This window comes from Mugil cephalus, chromosome 12, assembly GCF_022458985.1.
Source record: "Mugil cephalus isolate CIBA_MC_2020 chromosome 12, CIBA_Mcephalus_1.1, whole genome shotgun sequence".
Classification (NCBI taxonomy): Eukaryota; Metazoa; Chordata; class Actinopteri; order Mugiliformes; family Mugilidae; genus Mugil; species Mugil cephalus.
The window spans coordinates 22,812,019-22,838,952 of NC_061781.1; the positions used below are offsets into that span (position 1 = coordinate 22,812,019).

General features: G+C 41.6%; 2 protein-coding genes across 4 annotated transcripts in view; one reads left to right on the forward strand and one right to left on the reverse strand.

Moving 5' to 3' along the window:
- Positions 1–856: 856 nt before the first annotated feature.
- On the forward strand, positions 857–24,159 carry LOC125017603 (probable ribonuclease ZC3H12C). The gene is made up of 6 exons (XM_047600968.1): positions 857–978; positions 15,488–16,342; positions 16,584–16,723; positions 17,368–17,602; positions 18,313–18,419; positions 18,552–24,159. The coding sequence occupies exons 2-6, from the start codon at positions 15,600–15,602 to the stop codon at positions 20,024–20,026; spliced, it is 2,700 nt and encodes an 899-aa protein (XP_047456924.1). The 5' UTR covers positions 857–978; positions 15,488–15,599; the 3' UTR covers positions 20,027–24,159.
- Positions 24,160–24,775: 616 nt separating this feature from the next.
- LOC125017604 (radixin) overlaps positions 24,776–26,934 on the reverse strand; it is a 46,400-nt gene continuing 44,241 nt past the window's right edge. For all 3 annotated transcript variants that reach the window (XM_047600969.1, XM_047600971.1, XM_047600970.1), the window contains exon 15: positions 24,776–25,986. In XM_047600969.1, the coding sequence (XP_047456925.1) occupies positions 25,822–25,986 (165 nt within the window). In that variant the 3' untranslated portion in view covers positions 24,776–25,821. The remainder of the gene's footprint in view (positions 25,987–26,934) is intronic.

Below are 26,934 nucleotides of genomic sequence, written 5' to 3' on the forward strand. Positions count from 1 at the left end.
AATCAATCAAATATCCTTAACTTCAACACGTTGCATGTAACTGTGGTGATTATCCAGTAGAGGGAGACAAATCTTCTTTTAAATTCATTGACGTGGAATAAATGGGACAGCTTGAGGTATTCATAATTTGATAAATACGAAACATGATACTATCGCAAAAGCCATTTAAAGATGCTCATTTATTATGATGATTTTCAAGACAGATTGCTCAACTTTGCAAATTGGCTGATGTATTATTTTATGCTTTGGTGATACTGGATAAAATAAAAATCTGCTATTAACTTTAATTAACAGTCAGTGTTGGGATTAACGCATTACAAGAGTAATGCAACTATTGTAATGCATTACTTCTTGCTGTAATGCAGTAATGTGAGATATTATAAAAAAAAAAAATACTCGGTACAAATGTCAGTAACGCACATTACAATGGATTCTAAACCCGAAATGAATTTAATGAATTCTCTCTATCACAATATGTACTGCGGCCATTATATCATAATGTTGTTAGCGTTAGCCTAGCTTAGTCATTACGCCGTTCCACATCACCTTCTACTGGATACGGAAATGAGCTACACTGAATGCAATAAGATATAGTGAGAACGCAAAATCCACATTTCCAGTTATTTTGGTGAAAGTAACTTAAAATTAATGCAAAAGTAATGTAATGTCTTACATTTCAGCAAAGTGTTGTACTGTAGCTGTACCTGCAGCAGGTGCAAGAAACAGGCTATGAACAGATGTAAACCTCTAGGTGGTGACAGTCAGGCAGCTTTATGTTCGCACTTCCTTGCTGTCACCCTCTCTCTAGCTTTCTCTTTCCCTCTCACACACACACATATATATACATGTATGAAGAAAGCAACTAACTACTGGAGCAGCAGCGTCTGCAGACAAGTCCTGTTTTTTTTTTCATGTGAATGCTTTGGGAACAGTTTCCACGCGATGGTGAATGAATTCAAGATGGGACGGATGATAAAAGTAAGTGGTGACTTGTCATTTTCTCTTTTCATCCTAAACTGAACCTATATTAATGCAGTGAAATTACACATTTTAGAAAATGTATGTGTATGTGTTGTCTGCCTGACACCAAAAATTAGACAAATACCAAGAAAACAGAAGATTTAACTTTAAAGTTAATTTCAACAAAGTCAAAATGATTTATGTACAGAATAACAAACACATATTTAAGCATCTCAAAGATGTTGTAAAACACAACTATAGTTGTTTTAATAGTATTCTAGTGAGTTCTATAAAAAAAAAAAAACACAATGCAGTAAAAGTTACTTTAAGGGACGTGGGGAATTACGAACAGATGAATGCTGCTGGGTGTTGCTGTTGTGAAAATGAATAACTAAAAAAATAAACCTAAAAAGTGAATATGTTTAATTTGCATTCTGAACACACACACAGACGCACACGCTCACCGACTCGTTCTTTGGCTCCAGGGTCTTTGTGCTTGTATGCAAAGCGGATGTCTTCACTGGTGACTGTTTAGTTTTCACAGCTTTTGTCTAAATTTTTGAACGAAGTTCGAGTCACTCCACCTACATTCATTCAGTCATCTACATTAGTCGACTGAAATCACAAAAACGCATCTGTGACTTAAATGAAAAACAGAGTGGAAGCATTAACATGTGACGTCAGGCTGTGTTGTGCATTTGCATCCATGCATGCTCTGCATATGTCCCCATGTGCCCTTTTTTACCCCCTTCGCCTTCTGCAGCGAGCTCTAGACATGACTGTGGACCGCCAAGCTGGACGTGTGTGTGTGTGTGTGTGTGTGTGTGTGTGAACGTGCATGTGTCAGCAGAAGCAAGGCCACGGCACGCTCCCATTGAAAAGGAAAGGGGTGGTGGGGGGGGCTTGCTGGATGACGTTTGGCCCGGCAGCTGGGAGCTGCTCTGCGCTTTTGTTCCTCTCTGACCCCGATGACCCCCGGCACTCGCCCTGATGTCACACACACACACACACACACACTTTCACGCACCTGCACATAGCCAGACACATGACGCACATACGCACACACACACACACACACACAGGCCTGCACAAGCATGTATGTAAATGTGGATATTTGCTATAACACACTACAGACACACAATCTGTGTTCAATAGGCCAGGCCCGGTGGGGACGATCTATCATGGCTTAATCAGAGTGCCGTGGATTTATGTGCGTATATGAGAGCCAGCGTGTGCGGCTAACTGGCTTCTGCGTAACATAAAGATAATCTAATCACAGTAGAGCCGTGAATACAAAAACCAAATGAACAGATTTTCCCTTCTTGTTTCCCAGCTTCCCTGATATTCTCGCTCTAGTAAAAATAGAAATATAATGTTTGGGGTTTTTTTTAACTGTCAACATCTCAACATCATGCAAAATGAATAAGTTTAAAAGGAGTTTTGATCTATTTAATGCTCTTCGTGGTTAATTAAATCCCCAGTCAGAGAGAGACAGTAAAATACGCTTCTGAAGTTTTTGATTGTGCTAGTTAGCATTTGCTGTGATAAATTTCCAGCAAACATTCAATCTTATTAACCTTTTTTTCTGCAAAGCAACATGCATAATCTGTAGGAAACGTGAAACAACTGGGAGGTTTCTGTTTCCTATTATTAGAAATGTAATCATTTTTGATCAGGCTTCAGTGGCATACAGACAAACTGTCCATGTGGAGAACAGAGGAGGTGAAATGCCTTGTTAAGCACTGCAATTTATCAAACAAATACCTTAAACTAAGTACATGGAGTAGGTTTTTATCCGTTAAATCCGTCTAATTTTTTTTATTTTATTTATTTATTGCTACTGACAGGTGCCGAAAAGCATGTATTGACTGGGATATACCGGAATAAACATTGGCTGTTGAACCCCCAGGAGACTCAGTTATCAGATAGTGGGTTAATTCGCTAAAATGCACAATTTGTGAGGTTTTTCTGCTTTTCACTGTTTTATTTAATTATAAATGGATCAATAGAACGATCATTCAGGGAAAAAAACACGCTGTCTGAGGTTCTGCGAACCGGCCGGCGATTGGCATGTTTTAGGGTTTTCTTACACAGTAATACGTGGTTTAGGCTTCTGCATCTGGGCTACAACCCAGACCCTACGTAGACCTCCTTAGGCGACGTGCACCTCCCCAGAAATGTAATTCACTGAGATGCAGACCACAAGACCTGTGATCGGTCTGCTTGAGTATTTCTCTCTGCTTCTGCATTTCCACAACCTTTCAAATCGACTGTTTTGGATCAGTGCAGACAGAACACATTGAGGACAGGTTAACTGAGGAGGTTCAGACATACAAACAAAGATTTCAACGAACGTTTCAGTTGTTGAAAGTGAAGTAGAAGCAAAAAAATTAACCTGACTGCAGTGCTTAATTTGTAATTTGTACATATGACAGCTCAGGGATGACGTCACTGGCACAGGTCCCGTAACGTATACAGAAAACGTACTAAAAACAACATGAAAATGCCCACCTGCCACGCTGTAATAAATCACACATATCTTCCATTATTATGATTCAAAGACTGGCACTATTAATAGACAGTATGCTCACCATAATTAACGTTAGTTGTCCAAAACACCCCACATCACGAGCGTGTCCGGCTTCTGGTTCCCGCCTTTTGCTCCGGCCGTTGTACCGGGCTAACTGCTGCCTGGGTAACCGCCTTTTGCTCCGGCCGTTTGACCGGGCTAACTGCTGCCTGGGTAACCGCCTTTTGCTCCGGCCGTTGTACCGGGCTAGCTGCTGCCGGGGTAACCGCCTCTTGCTCCGGCCGTTTGACCGGGCTAACTGCTGCCTGGGTAACCGCCTTTTGCTCCGGCCGTTGTACCGGGCTAGCTGCTGCCGGGGTAACCGCCTCTTGCTCCGGCTGTTGCTGGTCCACATGTCTGACTGGTAGCGCTGTAGCTGGCTCCTGCTCCGGCTGGCGGTGAACCTGACCAGCTGCTGCCACGGTGCCAGCCTCCTGCCCCGGCTTGGCTAACGTAAGCTGTCGGGTGAACCCGGCTAACTTAGCTGTTGCGGCGCTAGCTCCTCCAGCTACTGTGCAGTTGGTTTTGACCATCAACATGGCCGCTGCGGCTGCCCTCGTCGCCGCGTGTGGTGGCTTTTCTGACTCGTTTTGAAGTGTCATGCAACTCTTCCTCCTATTTTAAAAAAAGACAATTAATTTAACTGTCTTTTTGACATATTCGTTGTTATGGTAACCGTCTTTCTCCTCTTTACCTGCTCCTCAGATGCGGCGAAGTTTTTTTTCTGTGTCGGGGGCGTGGCTTGTGACGTCAAATCTTAATAAACAACATGAAATTCTTGGGATTTGTTCTGTAAATTAATATATGCATATTATTTTATTTTAAAAATGTTATATATATATTGTTTTTTATATATATATATATATATATGTTTTTCTTTTTTTAAATGAGAGGTACGGGATCTGCCCAAATAAGTACCGGAACACAGGGAGGTCAAAATTAAGAGGTGCGGGTTCTCGTTCCGGCAGGTTCCGGCTCAAATTAACCCCTCACTGGCAAAAAATGTTCCCATTTTCACAGGGCGATAAATGTCTCACTCCAGTACAGGCTGCAAAATATATACTTAGTTGATGCTCTGCTTTCCAAGGAAGTTTTACTGCCCTGAGTTATTTGATAAACAATGACCAGTGCACAGACCTAAAAAAAAAAGATCTGGATATCATTTTTTTGTTGTTGTTATCTGGGTGGCAACAAAGGAATCTCTAAAACACTGACCTCAGAGGCTAATGATAATTGATGGGTTGCCAGACATGGGAGGAATTGCCTAAAAAAAAAACATTCAAACTTACAAATCTTCTATCTTTTGCTCTTGTAAATGATAATAGGAAATGGGAGCCAAGGGCATGTTTGGACTGTGTGCCACCTTAAAGTATTTATAGATATTGTAGTGACTTGCAAGTGATCTGCATGTTTCATGCTTCCTTAGTTGCAGCCCTACTCTCCTCTTTGCAAAAAAAAAAAAAAAAACCACAAACTATTCCAAGAGATTATGTCTGCGTTGCCGTGGAGGTTTTATTGGCCTGAGCTATGTGGTAAATCTCAGTAACGTGCCTTTGTTTTGTGTGGCTGATGAATCACTCTATCTCCATTACACCAAACAGAAGCCTGCAGGAAACAGCAGGTGGTGTGTGCGAGTGTGTGCGTATGTGTGCTCTAACATGTTTTCATGCTGCCTCCTTGCCTCTTTAAGTGACCTGGGGGGCACCGGCCTTAAGGCCGAACCCTTTGTGCCTTCAAAGTCCTCGTGACCCTGTTCCATCCCCCTCTACACACACACACAAACACACACACGGTCTGGTTTGGTGTATTTGGCTTCCTCCTCCATAGGTAGATTTGTGTAGGGGTTGTTGGTATAATATTATGCCTGTAAAGTGAGTGTGTGTGTGTGTGTGTGTGTTTGATACCAGCTGGACTACCTCTTGCTCTGTCTGTAGCCACCCCTCAGGCCTTGTTAGGGGGCTGGTGTAATCCTCACTGCCTGGATCTGTGTTTATCCAGTATGCTGCAGCCTCTGCTCCTGCTGTTTCTTTACTGACAAACACTCATCCACCCCTCTGTGAGAACCCACCCCCTCCTTCCGCACAACTGGTGCAGGCTCACGAAGATCCAGATATTGTGAAAGCAATTACTATGAAGTCATTTGTGGAAAATAGAGTTCGTTTTAGGTGCATGCAAAAGAGAAACAGGAAGCTATGAATCAGAAACTTTAAGCGAACGCTGATGTTTCAGTTAATTAGCTTTAAACATACTCGTTATTTATATGTGGGGTGTTGTTATCCAATCCTGTGATCCCATCTAATAAAAACTTAACAAATTAATTAAATCACATCTTATAAAGAGGCAAAATTGTATACTAATTTGATTATTCATGGATGCAGATGTAGGCTCCACTTTATATTAGTCTGTGCGTACGTATTTCTTGCAGGATTGTCTCTCAGCGGCTGGACACGTGCAGAAAGTTGCCATTTCTTCTCGCCTCCTGCACACCATCTACTCAGACACCTGCCCTCTTTTCTGTGTTGCAGTGATTTCACTAAAGATAACGGTGGTTTGTCATGTTTATGAACTTCAGCTGCAGCCCGAGCCACCATCCTGTTCCAGTCAGCACTGTTTGAAGTACACAGAAAAACCTCAATACAGCTCAATAAAGCTGACTAGAGTAGCGCACTGGCAGATAAGTTGACCCAGAAGCATATGTTTATCTTAAAGGTTGCGCTGTGTGAAGTTTACCTGTTATACATCGTGTTCCATATTGAGCCAACAAAGCCGCACGTAGGGGAGGAGAGAGCTTCCCTCTTGTAGAACTCTTTAGTTTAATATTTGCACAAACCAAAGCAAGATAAGTGATGATTGCTTCTGTGAAAGACACAGTTTAAAAAAAGCTGCGGGAATCATTGTGGAAAATGTTTAAAGAGAGGATGAATCATATGATAAAAAAAAAAGAAACTGACTCAGACATGTATGAGATCTTTCTTTCAGATTACGTGGCACTCCCATATGCTTCCTCTTTTGTTTGAGACAGAAATACCGCTCAGGTCAAACAAGACTACCCCGATTTATCTTGTGTAAACAGCAGCCACAACTGCACTGTGCCGCGCTGCGTTTGGAAAGGGCTCGGTAAGGTGCAGGCAGGCAGGCAGGCAGGCAGGCAGGCAGGCGGCCGGGAGCGGGACACCTGTTCATCCTGCGACCAGAAGCAGATGGTCCACATGGCTCCTGCTCCCCAAGGGGAAAACCTGTCAGCTGAGCCCCAATTAAGGAGTCAGTGCAAGACAGAGAGGAGCGAGGGAGGGTGGAGGGGTGGGGGAGGACGCCGTCGGCTTGAGATAAAAATTAGTCTGCTAATAAAATGACTGTAATGTGATATTCAAAACCTGGTCACTGGAAATGGAAATGATCTTTGGTTAGATAGTAACACCACGCTGATGCATTGATGACAGGACTTATTTTGAAACGAAGCGAGCGAAGCAGATTACATTTCCAAGTAAAAAGTTTCTTGCAAAATTTCTTTATTAGATAGCGTATAATACAATAGGGCACATTCTCTCATGCTTGTAGTGTTTGTTTTGTTCCAGTTTTAGCTAAATGCTGTGTGTTGTTATGTATGAGCGAAGCCATGTTTGCCTTGTAATGCAACACAAATGTCAAGAAAATCTGACTCAAATCAGAGAAAACACACTTCACTGCGGCCTTATAACTATCAAATAAATAATACCGCTACGTCTACGATATTCAGGTGTGATTCTGAAAGATAATGTGATTTATCACTTTCAAATCAAGAACAGATATCAGTTATCAGTCATTAGTCAGGGCAGTTTCCACTAACTGAAATGCATTCACAGCCAAGTGAACGCATTGGAAGCGTGTTTGGCAAACAACAAAACAGGTCTTTCCACTTGATGTGGTTGGCCAAATAAACACCAGATGATTTGCATATAAAAACCAATGACATTTACTGTGAAGACAAGAAATGACTGCTCATCCTCCAGAGAGGCAGACGCTGCAGATTTAGACTGAAATGGGAAGTGTGCACGGCCGAGCGATCTGCGTGACCTGGGCTTTCGAGAGAGGGATGTGCTTGGCTGCTTGTCAAGTTGTACATGGAGATTTGTGACTCTGATGGATGGCGTAATGATCCCGGCTCGTTAATTCAACGCACTTAGCGAGGAGGCCGAGGTGAGTTACTATTCTTTATTTAAAACTTAATTTGTAACTGCGAAGCAAAAGACAGAATATCAACTGGATGGCACGAGGAAAATGAAACAGTGAATGAAGGATAATAACAAAGGAGCAAAGGGGATTTGTTGGTGTGTGTGCAGGCGAGGCAAGAGAGAAAAAATGAGACGAGGGGTGAAGGTTATTAATAATAAGACACGGTAGCATGCCAACAGAAGCTGGCTCAGGACACCATGCAGGAGCCCCAGGGGGAGTGTGTAGGCTCTGTAATTACTGGTGTTAACACCATTATCTCATATATTTTGTAGAGAAAAGCACCGCTGAATTAATGATGGTCGTGTTTCACTTCAAACGGGAGATCCTGCTTTTGTAAATGATGGTTCACTGTCATTGCAAGTTCTTCACTACCGTTAACCCTTTGACTTCCACACTTAGAAATATGATTAATCACGATTAAACGTCATTTTTAATCTATGTTAATAGCGTGCACTGCAAACTGAGTATTTTGACATATGGTCATCTGCAAAAGATCTATAGCTCAAAAAGTATAAAAGCCACAGCTTAGATATTTGCATATATAATGTTTTCACACATAGGCAAATCTGTACATCTTACAAACTGAATGACTAGCAGTGGTTAGAATACGGGTACAAAATGAGAATTTAAGTATTTTATTGTCAACTAGTAGTACTACTACAAAACAGTTTAAATGGACGTGAAAAATCTGATAATACATGCATATATTTATTCCAGAGAAGAAGATGACCCAGGTTTACTCACATTTTCAATGCTGCTGCCCACACAGAGTCTAACTTCAAACTCTCGTTGATGTTTATCCCACGTGGGGCAAACTTGTACAGAAAGAATTGATTTATTCTTACCATTCTTTTTTGAGGCACTATTATTATTCCCGTTGAACATATTATCAAAGCTTCACACCAGCCCTCTCAATCTGACTAAACGAATCTCTCTGATCAGGCCGGTCCGTTCTGATTGAAGTGGTTACATGAGAGTTTTTGTTCTGATTCAGAAAACACCCATATAGACACAGTGATGAAAATCATGACTTGGTTATAATTGGTGGGTTCCAAAGAACTGACGAAACTGGCACGGGGGTTTGCAGTCATGCTCTTACAAGACAAAGATAGAAACGGAACAAATGTCTTTTACACCCACGGATAAAACCAAACAGAGACATTAAATCAGGGGTCTTCAATTTTTTTCAGACCCCCAAACTGATTGAGAGATTAAGTAGGGACCCCCTACCTACTATATGTGTAAGCTATCTTATCCCTTTAGTAAAATATGTTGTATTCATGTTAATATGTATTTAAAGAAATCAAAATGTGTGGGGGGATTTTAAAAAAAAAATGTATAAAAAAGTTGTGTTCACAAGCCACAGCATGTGATGAGATGGGGCAGGAAGAACACTGGTCCCAGATCCTACAACAGCTTCTCAGGGTTCAGTGTCTGTTAAAAGTCGCTTCAGAAGGATATAGGTCGAAGATGCTACACTTATTTATTTAAAGGCGTAGTCCGTGCTCTTTAAAGGTTTTTCCTCCAAACCACTTCACTTCATTCAGACTGTGTGGGCTCCTCCCTGCCTACACTGTCTGTGTGTATGTCAAAATGGAAACATGAAACACGCCTCTCTCCGTGACACAGGGAGAAGTTAGTAACCATTAAAGGTCAAACTTCAAATGTTGAGAGATGACTTCTAAATCCAAAACTGGGCAGTTGGGCAGCACGGTATCTGTTTGTGGTGAAATAATTTAATGTTTTGGGGCTATACAGAAACTCGTTTGTTCGTTTTTAGAGCCATCATCGGGTCAAAATGCGACCGATACTTTGATCACGACCACATCAGCCTCAATAATACACTGTCCTAATTAAAACAAATTAGCATGCAAACAAGCAGCTTGTCTGCGTGAGTATGTTCTCACCTCACATTCTCTGCTCTGTTCTATACTGAAGTCATATTCTGTGTAATTTGGGGAAATGATAAACCACTTCCTCTCTGTGAAGTGAAATGATCTGCTAACTGGAGCTGTTGAAGTCCAGCCTGACAGGCAGCCATTCTTTGTCTCTGACCTCCCTTGAGCCTTGAAAAGTAAGACTGCCATTTTGTCCTGGAGCCCAGTTCAAACAATAAAAGCTCTATTTTTACTTTTTTTTTTGTCAGATTTTTTTTTTTAAACTTTTCCTTTTTTGCCTCGTTAGTTTGAAGTCTTTCTCTCTTCACAGCTTCTTTCTCCACCTGCTAACTTTCCATCAGACACACACATACACACCAATTGCACTCCTGACGACACCCATTTTGGGAGCACACACACACACACACTACTTTTAACATAATTCGTCCCATTGTCTGAGTCAAGCCAGTCCCCCCACCCGTGAAACAAAGAGGTTGAAGGCAGCAGCCGTCTCCAGTGGGCCAGGTGTTCCACAGAGCTCAATTCTGGGTCCTCTGTTTTTTTTTTTTTTTTTTTTTTCGCTCTTTCCACTCATGTATCTGTATTTGTGTATTTGTATGTGTGTGTGTGTGTGTGTGTGTGTGTGTGCACAACGGCCCTAAGCATGGTGTGTCTGTGTGCAGCTGCCCGCCATGGGCCCTTTGTGTACCCCTCCCCACCATTGTCAACTCATGCCTTCTAGTCCATTCATGGCTCGAGCCAGCGGATAGGCTTGTGTGTGTGTTTGTGAAGTTTTTGTTGGGGGGGTTGGAGGGTGGGGGGGGGGGCAGGGGGTGGAGTTACCCTAGCAGATTTGAATGTCTGTTTTTATTGGTGGAGAGGTGGAGGATCGGTGTGTGTTCAGAACAAGCTTTGGTGAAGACAGGAAAGTGTGTTTGTGGTCAGACTTCTTCATTCGTATTGGTCAGTGGGCTAGCTTGGTGTGTAGAGGGGCTGCTACATGATTTCTACTCCATCTGTTGTCAGTCACACAGCTACAACCTGCAGCTTCAGGACACTGCACTCTGCTTCTCAACCAAAAAAGGGAGAACTTTAACACTGACCTCCTGGGGATCGCTGCTAAAACTCATCCAGGAAACTTGTTTGGTTGAGCCTCACTTGGATTGACAGATTTATTTTCTAGAGGATACTATTTTTTTTTTTTTTTTAACTTTACAAAGGGAATCGTGCCATACTTCTGGGCTTACTTTACCAGCACGGTTATTGGGGAAATTCCCGCTTCAGTTTTTCTGGCTTTGAGCTGCTGAAATGATCAAAGGTAGCATATCAGGAGAGAAATCATAGGAGTAGTTGCCTTATTCTCCGCTGCCTGGACGATTCTCTTGCTGTGAGCTGTGCGGTAAGTGTGGTTTGTTTTCATTGGTTTGTGTAGATTTAATCAACTGAAGACACAACTGAACACTGTTGCTATTTTTGGTTGAGAGTTGTGCTGTATTACCCTCAAATATTTTGTCTGTGTGTGGTTAGTGCTCGTTTGTGGTAAAATGCTGCAACCTCAGGTTCTAAAGTGGTGGTGATGATTATGTTCCTTTGACTTTTCCAATTCTTTTACATGCCAAAAGTTTGAAAAATGGTTTCGCAACCCATGCAGCAACATTTGCCAAGTGTGATTGTTATTAGTTTTCTAGAAATGTATGATTTACCTTAAGTGTAGATAAACAGATTATGTAGTTTTTACCTCTTTGGGGATTTCTTGGGGTTATCCCATAACACTCTGAAGGTTTAATTTCACTTTTAAATTCATGCAAACCTGTTCTATACATATGTTTTGATGAGAGTGGAAAAATAATTGCGGTCTCACCACTGATGCCACCAATGGTGTGATGGTACTTTCTGGGTTCAGTTAGCGATATGGAAGCAGAATCGGACAAAAAAACAAGTTGAGAGAATCTGTGCAACTCAGAGGTGAAAGTGAGGGCTACCCACCATTCACCCCCCCCCCCCCCCCCCCTCCGACCCCCGCCAGAAAGCCCACATGACAGAAAGTGGTGATATGTATCACAGAGGATGAATCTGGACACCACCAGTTGCAGGAGAGGAGCAGGGGAGGGTGGAGGAGGATGCTTTCAGGGAGGTCCCCTGTGGCTTCAGTCGGCATCTGTTGCCCCCCCCACCCCACCCCCCCACCCCCACCCATATACACTGTCCTCCTCCACTGCCCCCACTCTCTGCACCCCCCACCTTCCCTCCCAGCCGGTCGCTGCCGTGGCAGACTGGCTGACTGCCGGGCTCAGCCGGCAAATGGCAGCCATGCGGTGGCCCTGAGGGACCGGTCAGGGTCTGACCTCAGGAGGACCCATCGCTCCATGCTCCCCCAAGGGGCCTAACCCTGGATCCTGACACACACACACAGGGCAGAGGCAGTGCAGGCAGGCTGGGTCACTGTGGAGGAGGCTGCAGCATCTGCTCACTATGGGACGACCCACCTCCACCTTCCTCCAAAACTCACACAGACTCACAGAACATACGTAGGGGAATAGATATTACTGAATTGTCATTCAATTTGAAACTAATTTCTCAATTAAGGGACATTTAAAACCAAAGAACTTGTCAAATTAAGTTGCAGATGAATAGAGATATTCCTAAAGTTTTGTTTGTGCTTAAAAAATCTTGCTCGAAAACTAATTAAATTACGCTCGTATTGTACCGTATTTATTTTAGAAAACCACTGAATCATATCACGTCTTTTCATATTACAGGAATGGAATTTCACCGCTTTGTAGATGATTTGCAGACGTTTCAGACGTGCAAATATATAAGCTCTTCCGATGCAGCTGTGAAATACGTCATATACATCATTTGACATTCGTGCTCCAGATCTAATAATTTTTTTCTTTTCTTTTTTTGTCTTTGCAAAAAGTCTCTTTTAGAATCAAAACTGGTTTTAACAGAACTTTTCAGCATTAATGTGACTTTATCCACTGCACTGAAAGCGACCGTTACATTTTTACAGACAGTTGTGGGAAAATTGAATAAATATCAGTATGATCGGCACAGTTTGAAACCGCAGCATTAACATTTGTAATGAGTGATATCACATCACATCAGATTCATCTCCAGGGAAATGTTCAATGAGTCAGATTTTACCTGCAAAATTTGTCATCTTCTAAAGTTCCAACGGCAATATTACTAATACATTCTGGATATTATTTGCGTCTTATAGACATTTTAAATTACGGAATTAGCATTAAAAGACTAATGCAAAGTTTTATGTAATGTAATGTTTATGTATAAGTCTTAATGTAAAAACACTTTGAAACAATATAAAATGTATCTTCTTTTTATATATTGGAGATTTGTATCAAAACCAAATTATTAACCCCATTTTAGTTTTTTATACTTTAAATTATTATCACTTCTTAAGCTCACATTCACAGTAAAAGTCAGACTTACAGTTCAGACCACGTACATTACATGACTGCCTCCGTGTAGGCCCGTAGGTTATGTACACTTGCTGTGTCACTCTCCTCATATTTCTGCTGACTCCTCAAAAGGATCCGTCTGGCAACTTTGCGACTCAGGCCGGTGCATTACCAGGCGCTTTTGTGCATGTGTGTTGAAGGGGGTGAACGAGTTTAAAAAAAAAAAAAAAAAAAAAAACAGCCTCCGTCTGTGCACACTGCTCGGCCCGGGAGAACAATACTCCCGTCACAGGGGGACAGATTGGGTGGCAGCTGCATTGTGAAGGACAGCAAGCCAGACACACTTCTCCCCCCCTCCCACCCCTTGATGCACACAAACTCACTCTCACTCCTTCCTTTTGTGTCTCCTTTGTTGTTGGCGGACTAAATTATTCCAGCTCTCTTGTGGCATTCAGGATGACAAACAGTGGCGCGGCAGCTTAGACATCGGGGGTCAGGACATTAAGAGGCCCCTGCTTTCCGGTGCTTTAGCCGGCGATGCAAGAAGTTCCTCATTAGAATTGCTGCTAAAATAAAAAACGCACACATGCATGCATATAGTGTCCGAAATGAGTTTTTTCTTTGCAGACACTGGTGCATGCAAATAAGTCTGCAGGAGTTCTATTTCAGTATGACTTAAATTGAGGTTTAAAAAAAATAAATAAATAGTAAGACAAAAAAGACAACTTAAAAGCTAAAATGCTAAAGTTAAACTCATTCAGTGGAATACACCAACGAGCTCTAATGCTGCATTATTGTTTGGTCTCAAAGCTGAAAATAACCAAGACATTCAAAGAGGATTCTCACAGCCGTTGGGGTGCTTTGATGCTGTGGAAGTACCCTACATGGGTATTTCCGCACACAAACAGCCCTCCACGCTAACACACTGATGTTTGTTTGTGTGGAGCGGTGTCAGCAGCAACTGAAGCCAACCCACAGCCACTCTGTCCACATCATATCATTACAGCTACTGCGTTGCAGCCAGTTGTCATATGACTGGGCTTTAACTGTCTGCTCATTTGTATCATATATCAAACATACTTGGCCATAAAGTGTTTTCTGATTCTGATTCAGATTCTGTATGGACCAAAAAAAAAAAAGTAGAGGCAACTGGAAAAATGACGATTGATAGAGAACGTCTACAGGAACTCAAAGTGAAGCTATGTTAGTGTGGGTGCTTTATGTGGGTGTATATTAAGGGTGTGACCTTAATACGCAACACATGTTGTTGTTTCAAAGGGGTCACTAAGCAATTTAGCATCACAACAGAGCGCTCTTTGTTTCAGCCGATCCTCGGACCCCTGCAGAGCCACGGGGGGCCACACTGAGAGGAGAAACATACAATACACAGTGGATTTAAATCATAAATCATAAATCCATACGTGATTTCAGTCGAATTTTAAATGCTGTAAACGTACTGGCTGATATTTGCTGTTTAGCACTGGCGACACTGTATGTCCTCGTTCTTTTTTTTTTGTTGTTTGTTTGTTTGTTTGTTTGTTTTTTTAATAATGTTAAAGTGGAGGTTTGCGTAACAGTAATTTATTATCTAAATTTCCGTGTCTAATATCTAAATCCTGAAATGCCCCTGAGCACATTTAAAATAAACGCCGGCCACTTCTTAAACAATCTCCTTTTAAACTGTTCATATCTATTTCCATCTAATCGATTCATTGTTGCACATATGTCCAGAGTAACTTTGTCTGAGCCAAACTATCTACACAATAGTTTGGATTTATGTGTGACTAGAGTATAGCATTAAGTGCATAATTTAAAAAAAAAAAAAAGATTTATTCATCAGTTACACAATAAGAATCTGTGCATTTTGCATTAAAACGCATTCTTTTAAATGAGTGCTTGTCAAATATGTATTTTTGCCTTGAAAAGGTAACTTGACACGCTTTAGCCTGAAGCCGATTAACATATAGAGTCTGTGTGCTGAGTCATACAAGCTACAAAAATTATGTAAATTCTGACACAAACCTAAAAAGTTTACATTTTTGGGAGGACTCTGATCCTCCATGTCTCCGTGCTGCTGCATTATTGACTGTGGTATTTCTTTTTTTTTTTTTTTTAATAATCTATATGTGTATATATGTATGTTTTGGCTCAGGTGCTAAGGAGATATTTCTTGTCAACAGAGCTCGTTACAGCTAAAATGCAAATCAGTAGAAGTCAAGACAAGCAAAGGAGGCTGCTGCGGCCTATTTGCTTGTTGGCTTCATAAACATCAAACACCGTGGTATTGTTATTCTTGGCAAATTTGGTTAACTTTGTACACACACGTTCGAACGCTGTTAGAAGACGCTTTAAAGAGGAATCATTTGGGCTGCATACAAAATAACTGTACTTTTAAACTTGACTCATTCCCAGAAATCTAACCACTTGATTTCTGTTTTCCCTCAAAGTTTCAAACTCACGACCAGTCAGTGTAAAGTTAAACATCATCAGTAGCGGTGGGGTCATTCAGGTGCCTGTGAGGTGACGGAGGACCCAGATCTGGATGTATGAGACGGCTTCATGGGCCTGAAGGACCATCTGGAGGATGGGACAGGCCACATCCTCAGTCTGGGGCTGGATCTGGACTACCTCCACGTGGAAGGTGCTGAGCGTCAAGCTGGACCGGGCCTTGTGACGTCCGCTGGGAAGATAGTTAGATCCGACGCCCACGGAAGCAGCAGTAACAGCGCTGGTAGCAGTAACACTAGTTTTAGTACTCGTTCAAGCTATAGCAGCAGTAGCAGCTGCAGTACTTTTTCCGAGGAGAGCGCCATCTCTGACAGCGAAGATGAACGTCTCCAAACTGGGTCCGAAGCTAAAAACCACAGAGAATCCCCCTCAGCCTGTCAGCCGGCCAGGCTGGACCTGGCACCAAATCAACCCCCTGGAGAACCCACACCGCAGGACACATTGCCCACCACCGACCCCATCACCGACTGCCGCACCAAGGTGGAGTTTGCTCTCAAGCTAGGCTACTCTGAGGAGCTAGTGCTGCTGGTCCTGAGGAAACTGGGCCCAGACGCACTTATTAATGACATTCTGGGAGAGTTGGTCAAACTGGGAACCAAGACAGAGATGGAGCAGCAAGGAGGCCCAACTGTCTCCCATTCTCCCTCTTCCTCTTTGTCTTCGTCTTTTGCCTCGTCCACCTCGTCCTCCAACTCCTCTCTGGACTCCTGCCGTCTGCTGTGTCAATCCCAGCTAGTGGACAACAAAGAAAACCTCCGGCCTGTTGTTGTCGACGGGAGCAACGTCGCCATGAGGTAAGGAAGGGGATGAAAAGGCCTGCTGTAGAACATGTGTAGCATACAGTTCAAGTTCTCTCATTCTCACTGCACTAACATGTGTCGACATTGGACAATGGCAGAACCTGTAGAAATAATTAAAATATCATCTGATATATTCAAAAATATAACTGAAACCGTGTCATTTCTTAAAATGAAGCATTTCTCTGTGAGTCAAATTTGACTGTGTTTGAATTAAAACGTCTCTCCGCTCACGCAGTCATGGAAATAAGGAAGTGTTCTCGTGCCAAGGCATCCAGCTGGCGGTTGATTGGTTCTTGGAGCGAGGCCACCGCGACATCACAGTTTTCGTCCCTGCCTGGAGGAAGGAGCAGTCCCGACCTGATGCTCTCATCACAGGTAACGACCACAGTAGCTTCCACTCAGTGCGTTTACATGTGCAGCTTAATCGGGCTATGCGCGAAATTCGACTTTCTGAATACGGTCCTATGCATGTAACTGAATAACTGACAGGAGCATGTCCTCCTCCTCCCCACTAGGTGGCGATATGTGTCTTGTCAGTGGGTTAATACGACCTCCTTTACAGTTGACCTAACAACAACAACAAGATGGATAATAGTCCACCTTTTTTAATCTTGTACATAATGTGTGCACTACTTATGGTGCAGATAAGATGGCGCTATAGCCTCAATTCTTCTTCTGTGACCAGCTTTCTTGAATGTTTTTGTTCCGAGGTCATACACCAGCGCAGCGGTTGTGGCGCAGTCATGCACACGTGTTGTCCAGTTAAAAGTCCGATTGAGCGTATACATGCCTGAGAAAATTGATTTCTATTTACATGATCTGGGTGTTTTGATCAGATAAGGAGAATTCAGATTTTAGTCAGAGTAACGTGTTTCCATGCACTTAAGCTGTCCAGCTAAAGTCGTATTGAGGCCATAATTTGGGTTTTTGACACGCATGTAAACGCACCGACTGATGATTTAAAGCATCCTCTCATCTTATCGGTACCAAACAGAACATTTCTCCTTCTATTTGTTCAGACCAAGAGATCTTACGGCGACTGGAGAAAGAGAAGATCCTGGTTTTCACTCCATCTCGACGCGTGCAGGGCCGTCGGGTGGTTTGCTACGACGACCGGTTCATCGTGAAACTGGCCTACGAGTCCGATGGAATAATCGTCTCCAATGACAACTATCGGGACCTAGCCAACGAGAAACCAGAGTGGAAGAAGTTCATTGATGAACGCCTGCTGATGTACTCATTTGTGAACGACAAGTAAGCAACTCGCACCCATAAAGAAAAACACAAATGGACAAACCGACAACGGGTCTATTTAATATTATTATTGAATAACAAGGTGTTGTCTTTTCTGCATTTATTTTCCAATGCGTGACCAAACATGGATTAGTCCATAGGTCTTTGGCAAAATCTTTGGTTGATAAGACATTTTTTATATACGTATATTTTTAATTTTCCGCCACAAATTTAAATTTACACATATATGAGGTAGTGGCTCCCTACTTAATCTCTCATCAGTTTGGGGTCCTCGGCCTGAAAAACATTGGATTAGTCATTATGTTGTCTGCAAAATACACGTTCCCCAAATAAATAGACCACAAACCAATAGTCCTCTAATAATTTACACAAAAACATTTTGAAGGGGAATTCTTTCAGGACTTTCTATTGACTTATACTTAATTTCCTCATTGCGGTTCTTTTGATCTTCACTACTTCCCTCCACTCATGAAATCACCTTTGTACACATTAGAAATTACTAAAGTATTATTTAAGTAAAATCTGTTCCTGAGCTTGATATCTCCTGTCAGCTTAACACCTGAAACATAAATGTTATGGTTTTAACAAATGCGTACGAAATATCTTCATTGATCCGTCTGTCATCTAAAAATGTGGCTGTGAAAGTTCTTCTTGAGTACTCTGGGGGATGTTTTTAAAAATTAATTTGAATGCATTAACTGCGTTTCTAGATTCATGCCACCTGATGACCCACTGGGACGCCACGGACCAAGCCTGGAGAACTTTCTGAGGAAGAGACCTGTCATACCTGAACACAGGAAGCAGCCATGTCCTTACGGTAATACACGTCCATGTGATTTAGTTTGCATGTTAGAGATGATGACTACGCTAGGAGAGTTAGATAAACAGTGTTATGAAATATGTTCTTTCAAGAATGACAAAAAGATGTTTGTCTTTTCTCGTCCAATAGGGAAGAAGTGCACATATGGCCACAAGTGTAAGTTTTACCACCCCGAGAGAGGCAGCCAGCCCCAGCGTGCCGTAGCCGATGAGCTCCGAGCCAGTGCCAAAATTTCATCAGTTGCTTCCAGAGGCCTGTTGGAACACACCTTGATGGTGAAGAGCCAAAGTGCTGATCAATCAGAAGGAATGGTTGAGGCTGAACCACGCCAGGGAGCCATAAATAAACAACCTATCCAGATGCCTCAGGCTGCCTTCACCGAACTCATGGATGACAGATTTAGGGTTCACGCCAAAGTGGAGGGACGTAGGGGAAGCAACAGCAGCAGCAGCAGCAGCTGTAGTGGCAGCACTGTAGGCCATCCTGCTCCAGGTGGACCTCCTTCATCGGGACGTTTGGACCGATGGGAGCTCCCTGGGGGAAGTAGTGGAGCCAACTCCAGGGTTGCTGGAGTCTTAGGATCAAGCCAGGCTGAGACCTACTACAGATGCGAGTCTCCAGAGATGGGATACAGCTCCCTTGTGAAGTCCTATTCAAGCCTCAATCTTGCAGTGCCACAAACCCCTGAATGCTTCTTTCCAGCTGATCTGCGAGCAAGTTCACTGCTGTCAGACTGTAGCAGCGAAGGCAGCGTCAGCTCAGACTCTTTCTCCCCTGACCCCGTCTTAGACGACAGCCCCCAGTGTCACCACCACCATCACCACCATTCTGGCCAGTACACCCACCTTCCGAGCCACGTCCCTCCCGGACTGGGCCAGCGTTCTCCTCGTGGCTATTCCGTTCCTCAAGGACTACGGCGACAACTTGCATTTAGTGCGGCAGACCTTCCATCCTCCGTTCCCTCTCAGGCATCTCCACATTCTTTCCAGACGCCTCCAGCCTATGTCCCACGCCAGCATCAGCATCCTCTAATGACCGGTTTTTCGGGAGAGTTACAACCACGTCCACCACCTCCTATCCCAACCACTGCTCACCCCCAGTCTCAAAGCTCTCCCCTCAGCCACAGTCGGTTGGGCTCCCTTTGGCAGGATTGCGGGCTTCAGGACTCCCGAATGTACAAGGAATCACCTCTTCACTCTAGAAACTACTCTGCACTAAACCAACAACCTCAGCCTCAGGCAAACTGGGATCCAAATTATCAGCATTCCCCTAAGCCTTGCTATGACCTCTTTTCTTATAAGAGTCTTCCAGGACTCCATAGCAAACCTTGGCACTCTCTCTGGAGCCAGCAGGTCCATTCATCACCCCGTGGCCTTTCAGCATCGAGCCTCCCAACGCAACAACAGCTGCCTCCAGCGCCTCAGCGCCAGGAGCCTCCCGGCTTGGGTCGATACCACGACCTCAGGGAGCAGGTGTTTGTCAACTTGTGCGGCATCTTCCCTCCGGATCTGGTGAGGATGGTGATGAACAGGAACCCTCATGTGATGGATGCTCAGGAGCTCGCCGCTGCAATTTTGTTGGAGAAATTGCAGCACGGATCTTGAACACAGACAGAAGATGAAGTTGAAGCTTCATGTTTACTTGGCTCACTACTGCAGGTTTATCCCTTGCGATCATCTTAACTATTAAAGTCAGGTCGGACAACAAACCAAATGATGTGAGACTCCTTAAGCAGTCGCGGCTGCTAAAACTGCAAGTTTTTAATTGCAGGGAAGTCATCTCATTACTTGTAATGGTATTCTTTTGTAAAGTGAAATTCCAAAATTGCCATATTTTTGTATAAGTACGCCTGCTATTTCAGCACTTAAGATGAGGAGTGGTCGGGGTTTAATTCGCCTTTTTTGAGCGGTTGTGAGTCAAGACGCCATCGTGCTTAAGTATCTTTAAATGTGTTTTCGAGGTTGTTGTTTATTTTTAATTAATTTATTTGTTACATTATAAGTTATTTAAATACTTTTAAAATTATTGTTTTTTTGGCACTTTTTGTTATTATTGTTGTTTTTTTTTTTCGGGCAATCATATCAGGGTATGAGTATGAGCTAAAATTTGTGCCATCCATCTGAGGGAAATATCTGTTTTTCAGCTGCTCACACAACAATATGGGGTTCGTTAAAGAATATAATCAATCAATGTATCAATATAATCAACCCGGCAATTGCTCTGCCACATTGCGAATGCGTTCCCACCGTATTTGTAACTCTTGAATAAGCTCAACAAAGGGTTTTCTTTATGAGCTGGCAGGTGGCAGATCAGTTGTTGTGAGTTTTTTGTGGATTTCCCCCAACAGGGAAGTGAAACTCAAACGGCATCCACAAAAGGAGACAGCAAAAACTCCACTTGAAAACCCCAAGCAGTTGTTGGTGTTTGAATTAGAGTTATTTCCTCTGCCAGGATAGCCCTGTCAGCTGACTTCACGGTTCATCAGCTTTCAGTACTTATTTTTTTTATTTTTTTTAACAGTTCGTTTTTTTCTTCTTTTAAATTAAACCCCAGTGGCAGCTCAGAGCACGGTCACCTGAAATGTTTAGATGGAACAAAGATAGCTGGTATTATTATTATTATTTTTTTTTTTATTTAAATGATGTGTTAATTTATTACCTTTGATGTGCGTGAATGTCTGCAGTGCATGAGACACTGGGTCTTCTCTGTTGGTGGCATCACCTCCAGAGGTTTCTGGACCCTGATCTGTTAAATATACAGAAATCCACTACTTTGCAGTACAAGTTGGGAACTTTTCTCAGGGGTAATAATGATCTCGCTGGTTAAATTAAAACCGAGTAGGTTGATAAGGAAAAGAAAAAGTGCAAAATATTACTAGTTCCTGTTGTAATTTCACCATTTCCATGACTCCATTCATCATTAGAGCTAAGAAATAACCAGGAGTAATCATTATAACTAATTCTAAATTCCTTCTCCCCTTAAAAACACGTTAAGTGCCGTGTGTGCGCTATCTCAATGAAACTCACTTTGAGTTGCATGTGTTGATTTTTTTATTTTATTTTTTATTTTTTTTTTACCTCCACAGGTGCGGTTACTTTAATGGCCCGAGGAGCAGTTCGTAAAACTAAAACTAATTTCTAAATGCCAGAAGACACCTCTTTGTTGATACAAATTGTATCCTATGAACTTCAGAGATCATTGTTTTATATGAAAAACAAAAAAAAAATAGTATTTAAACAGAAATATGTTGAATATCGTGTGGTGAAGATCGTTGTGTCACTTTTTAGTTTTTTTTTTTGTGGGTGATTTAATTTTTATTCCCTTCTTTTTCAAGTGCAGGAGGAAAGAGAAATGCACTTTTTGGAGACAGTTATAGTTTATCAGTAAACTGAAAGCGCGGTATTATGTAGCTCCGTTTATGAAACCTGGCGAGGTGGAAGCACATAGAGAAGGGAAAAGGATCAGGGTTAAAGGTGACTTGTTCTCATTACTCTTGAGACAGATTGAGCCTAAACACACTTCCCTTCAGAGGGCAAAGCAACCAGAACCAACATTTTCAGTTAAGAGCAACCACAGCAAAAAAAGAAATTAGGGTTTAATGAGTTCTCGGATTCGGCTGCAGGCTCTGAGGTCTGTTAACATCTGTACTAAACAATCCAATGGCAAGTGGCTTCATGCACAGCCGCCAACACACCCAGGACATATTTGAGGTTTTTAAATCACATTTGGAATTGGTCTGCGATCCTTGTTTACACATTCTGTCACCAGCGTGTAGACGTGACGCTACTCCTACATAAATGGAGTCTCACCCCCTTTAATCACCACTGCAATTTTGCAAGATTACTTGAAAAAGACAAAAGCACTGAGCTTTTTTTTTTTAATTATATATATATATATATATATATATATATATATATATACACACACACACACACACACATGTACTTGTTAACTGATTAAGCGTGTTCAAAAGCTGGTACATTGATTTGTAAGTCAGGCTCCATTGTATAACTTGTCACCTGTCATTTTCGTACCACTTTGTAGCCAACAGTACATCAAACCTGACGTGTTCCCCACCCTGCCGGTCTGGCACCGTGTGCCAGTGCTTTCTGCAGAGTTTGCACCATCACATCTTTCTTAACCTCCTGTTGTCCTCAAAAGGAGACGCTTTTGTCTGCCATGTACTGGTAGCGAAGGGTCAAAACACTTGTTTATTTATGCTTTATTAACTTTCCTAGTTTGATGCAACATGAAAATTTAACAAGTACATGTTTGAGGACGTTGGGATTTCATTGTTTACAATTCTGCTTTTGCATGAAAACAAACAGTTTTAATTTTTGGTTCACATTGGTGACTTAAATTGCATCATAAAGTGAAATAATCCCTAAGATTTTAAATACTTCTTAGATCTTAATCTTCCAAACAAATGCTTGGGTCTCAGGAGGTTAAACGAACCCTCTAAAGCTGTTGCAGATATTTCCTATGAAGCGTGTGAGCCCAAAGACTATTTTTCTATCGCCGTGTACTTGTTAAATTGCTATTTTTATTTTAAAAATTGTTGTCGGTGTTGCTGACTAAGGGTGTGAAATTATTGTTGCTAGCTGTGCAAACACAATTATGTGTGCGGATTTCTTGACAAAGTGAGTTCAGACTGAACACGGAATAACTTTCTTGCAGCGTTTATGCAGATTTGGGTTTAACTGTATGCGGCTGTTAAAATGTTTGGTGGCTAGCGCCTGACATGATGTTGAAAGGACCAGTGTGTAGGATTTAGACGCATCTTCCAAGTCTGTAGGAGGAACCTTCCACCACTTCATCTCCATCCAATGCAAAATACCCTCTCTAGTACACAAGGAAAGACATTTACTGCCGTTATCCTGAGATTAACACTTAATTATGATGTTACTTCAAAGAGAGTTCATAAAGGAAGGAGACGGGACCATTAACCTGTGGACTTCACAGATGAGAAAGCTGTAACAGATTTATGAGTAAAAACATGTGGTTCATATCCTGAGAAATGTTCGTCTCAAGATAAAGAGATAAATTAATATGTTATTATGAAAGAAATTTTGCTGTCTGCAGATAATGGAAGTAAAAAAAATATTTAAGCACGTTTCTCAGCTTCATACTGGTTGAGCAATTGTTTGTCCACTATGGGCTACCGTAGAAACGCCTATAAACGTTTCTTGCGTTTAACTTAACTGCAAGGACGATTTAAGTAAGTGGAGTCACCTTCAAAAAAAAAAAAAATCTTTTTCTTTGTTCAAGTTCTTAGATTTTAAACTTTGCCCTGGAGCTGGTGGCAGCGCACGTCACCGAAATCAAGACGTGACACATATTTGGCTGAGCGAGCACAACGCAACACCAGCCATCACAGACAAGCCTCGACCAATAAATTCAGTTGTCATTTTGTCTTTCACATTCATTCATCTGTAACTGCTTGAGTCGGTTCCAGTACGAAGGTGCTTCTGTTGTCCTTTGTGCTCCGGCTTCAGTCTGAACACACCTTTAAGAATTTAAACGTCTCAGCCGATGTTCATTCGTCTGCCGTTCCTGCATGTACGTTTATTTTATTCGTTGAGATTTTTTGTAAAATGCAAACTGTCCCTGTTTATTGACACCTTTATTTCTAATGTGCTTTAATTCAGCTTAATTTCTGCTAGAAAATAAAGTGACCGCGGCCTCTTCAGGGACCAAAGCCAGGTTTAAAAAAAAAAAAAAAAAAAAAAAAAAAAAAGGGCTGTATGATGCTAAATGCTAAAGTGTTTTCCTTTGCTCAGGCCAATGGTGGTTGTATTAAACCAAAATAAAATGATTATAGTGTTTGACCATTGCTGCTGTTTCACTGTGTTCTGTCTGCACGTCTAATACAGATCAGCCAGAGAAATATATTTTACTTTTTTAGTATAAGTAAAGGTACTGCCAGCTCCAAATATATGATCCATTCTAGAGGAAAGAAGAAGAAATGAATTAATGTCAAATTTAAAAATAAATAAATAAAAAATTATGTTTGTGTTACATTGGATCAGTTTCTTTCAAACATTTGTGCAACTCCATTAAGCTTTAGGCAATGAAACCCAGAACAAAAGCATTAAAAGACAGACCTAACTTTGGTGATGTAAAAGTGACCAGTAAAGTTTGAACTTTCTAGCTTTGATGAGTCGTTCAAGTCTGTGGACTTTGTACATAATTATCTTGCAATCATTACAAATAAAATAAAATAAAAATAAAAAATCACTGAATAAAATATGTTTTATTAACTGTTAAGATGTTCCCCATGCTTTGTTTGCTTGGTACATCATCTGCGCCTGCAGAAACCTGCACGTTCAAATGAACATTCTGTGGATAAACACTTTTGAGCAAAAAATTTATTTTCCAGAACAAATGTTATTTCAAAAAATGCAATAAAGTTCAGTAGTTTTTGTTTAGTCCAGGTTTATCCGTCATTAAAAAATAAGTCAGCGTGTCGTTATACGCCTGATGTCTGATCAGTGTGCAAAGATGATTTAGAAATGGAAAAGTCATTCATGAAAAATTGGCTTTAGGACTCAAATCCAGGCTTATTTTGAGATTTATAAAGAGTCTGACATGTCATGCTTTGTCAAAAAGAAAAAAAAAAGTTTTGAGTTTTGAGATCATACTGTAGCTGTATTTCTGCAAATATAAATTCATTCTTTATTGTGGGGCAAAATATAGATTTGAACAAATGCACAGTGAGAATGTGAAACTCCACCGAGTTTGTCCACAACTCTCTGTGGGACCGTTTGCAAACTCGTTCTAGGAGATAAATTAGCTAAAGTTAACAGAACAATGACGCCGTCCCAAAACAAAATAACAACAATAGACGGGAAAGAAACGAGACAAAATAAGGCGTTTTAAAAAAAAGAAAAGAAGAAAAAGAATTCGATTGCTCTGCTCATGACATAACGACGTAAAAGTAAGGATATTAAAGCGTGGCGGAAAAACATCAACGAGCTACAGCTACAAATGGCCTTTTTAATTTGTCGAGTAAAAGCGCGACCGATTGTGTCCAGTCTCACAATTTTTTTTTTGTCTAAGGGTCCTGTTTTAATCATGCAAGCATTAAAACTGCCAGTAAAAAGGGTAGAAGGGAGGAGGGTATTGTCGCTTGCTATTTTCCAGACGGATTAAAAGACGTGTGCTTTGTTGGGGGTGAGGGCAGAGCTCTAGAAAGCGGATAGCAGTACGACTGGCCGGCCGCTGCCAGGCAGAGATTTGGCGAGGCTGAAGCTACGAAGCCCGTTAGCTGTTCGTTTTTTTTTTGTTTGTTTTTTTTTTGTCTCCTGGATACGCAGAGGATCCCGGAGTGGCAGCCGGTCGCGGGCTTTGCAGGGAAAAGTGGGGCGTTGACATGGCATCCTCGGCGTTTCTCTCCGGCTCACATGGACTCGAACTCGTCGATGCGCTGCTTGGTGTTGCCCTGGCGGATCTGGCGCAGGGTTTTGTACTTGTCCCTGCCTGCCTTGACGTTCTCGGCGTGCAGCATGTCGTTCTGGGTTTTCTTGGTGTCGTCTCGAGCCTCGGCCAGTTCTGAACTCAGAGCCTAGAGACAGAGAGAGAGAAAATAGAGATGTCATTTCATAAGTAGGACTAGTTTTGTTCGATACCGATTTTCTTTCCGATCCAATACGTAGTAAAACAAAAAATCAGGCTGGTATCAGCGATACACCGATACTTGGTGAAAATAATTTGTCTGGTAAATCTAAAAAGAGTAGTGTATTTAACATCATAGCTTCATAAAGAATACAAGACATCAGAGTAATTTATTTATTTATCTTAAACTCTGAACTCATTTACTTAAAAAAAAAACACTAAAAAAAGAAGAACTACTATAAAATTAAAACTTTCATCTTAATTCTGACCCTGTTCTTTCCTCTTCTGTCCTCATCATCATAAATACCTCTTATTCTGTGTTGTGGTTTAACCTGACTTTGTGTTTCACAAGGTTTGTTGTGTTGCCACAACTCAATAGTTCAGTTTGTTTCCACTGTGTTCCTACATTACCTCAAATAACTGAAGCATTTTTTTTATTATTATTATTATTATAGGTGCAGTTTGAATTTCACCATTTATCTTTTCACCACCAAATGTAAAGGGATGTGAATATTTCCTTTCCCATTCATTATGTTGGATTATTCACTGTAATTATTTTTATTTATTTATTTATTTATTTATTTATTATCCCATGGGATCTCTTTATCAAAGCCAACTTTACTGCTGATTCTGACATGTGCAACACACAGGATTGAAATTCCTCAAAGGCCTATGATGCAGCAATAAAATATAAAAAACATCCGGGATGTACTAAGTAGACTAAAAAGAGAGACATGACACATGACATTATACAGTGTGCAATATAAATAAAGTGTGTATATATATATATATATATATATATACACAGCTAGCGGGTGCCATTATGTCACATCCTGTTTCTACAGCCTCAGATAATTAGCTAAAATTAAACTTTGGCTTCCGTCTTGATACTCTCTAT

Coding starts and splice junctions, on each gene's coding strand:
- LOC125017603 (XM_047600968.1), top strand. CDS start 15,600: ATGGGCCTGAAGGACCATCTGGAGGATGGGACAGGCCACATCCTCAGT. Junction 16,724..17,367: donor ACCTGATGCTCTCATCACAG/GTAACGACCACA, acceptor CTATTTGTTCAG/ACCAAGAGATCTTACGGCGA. Junction 17,603..18,312: donor TACTCATTTGTGAACGACAA/GTAAGCAACTCG, acceptor CTGCGTTTCTAG/ATTCATGCCACCTGATGACC.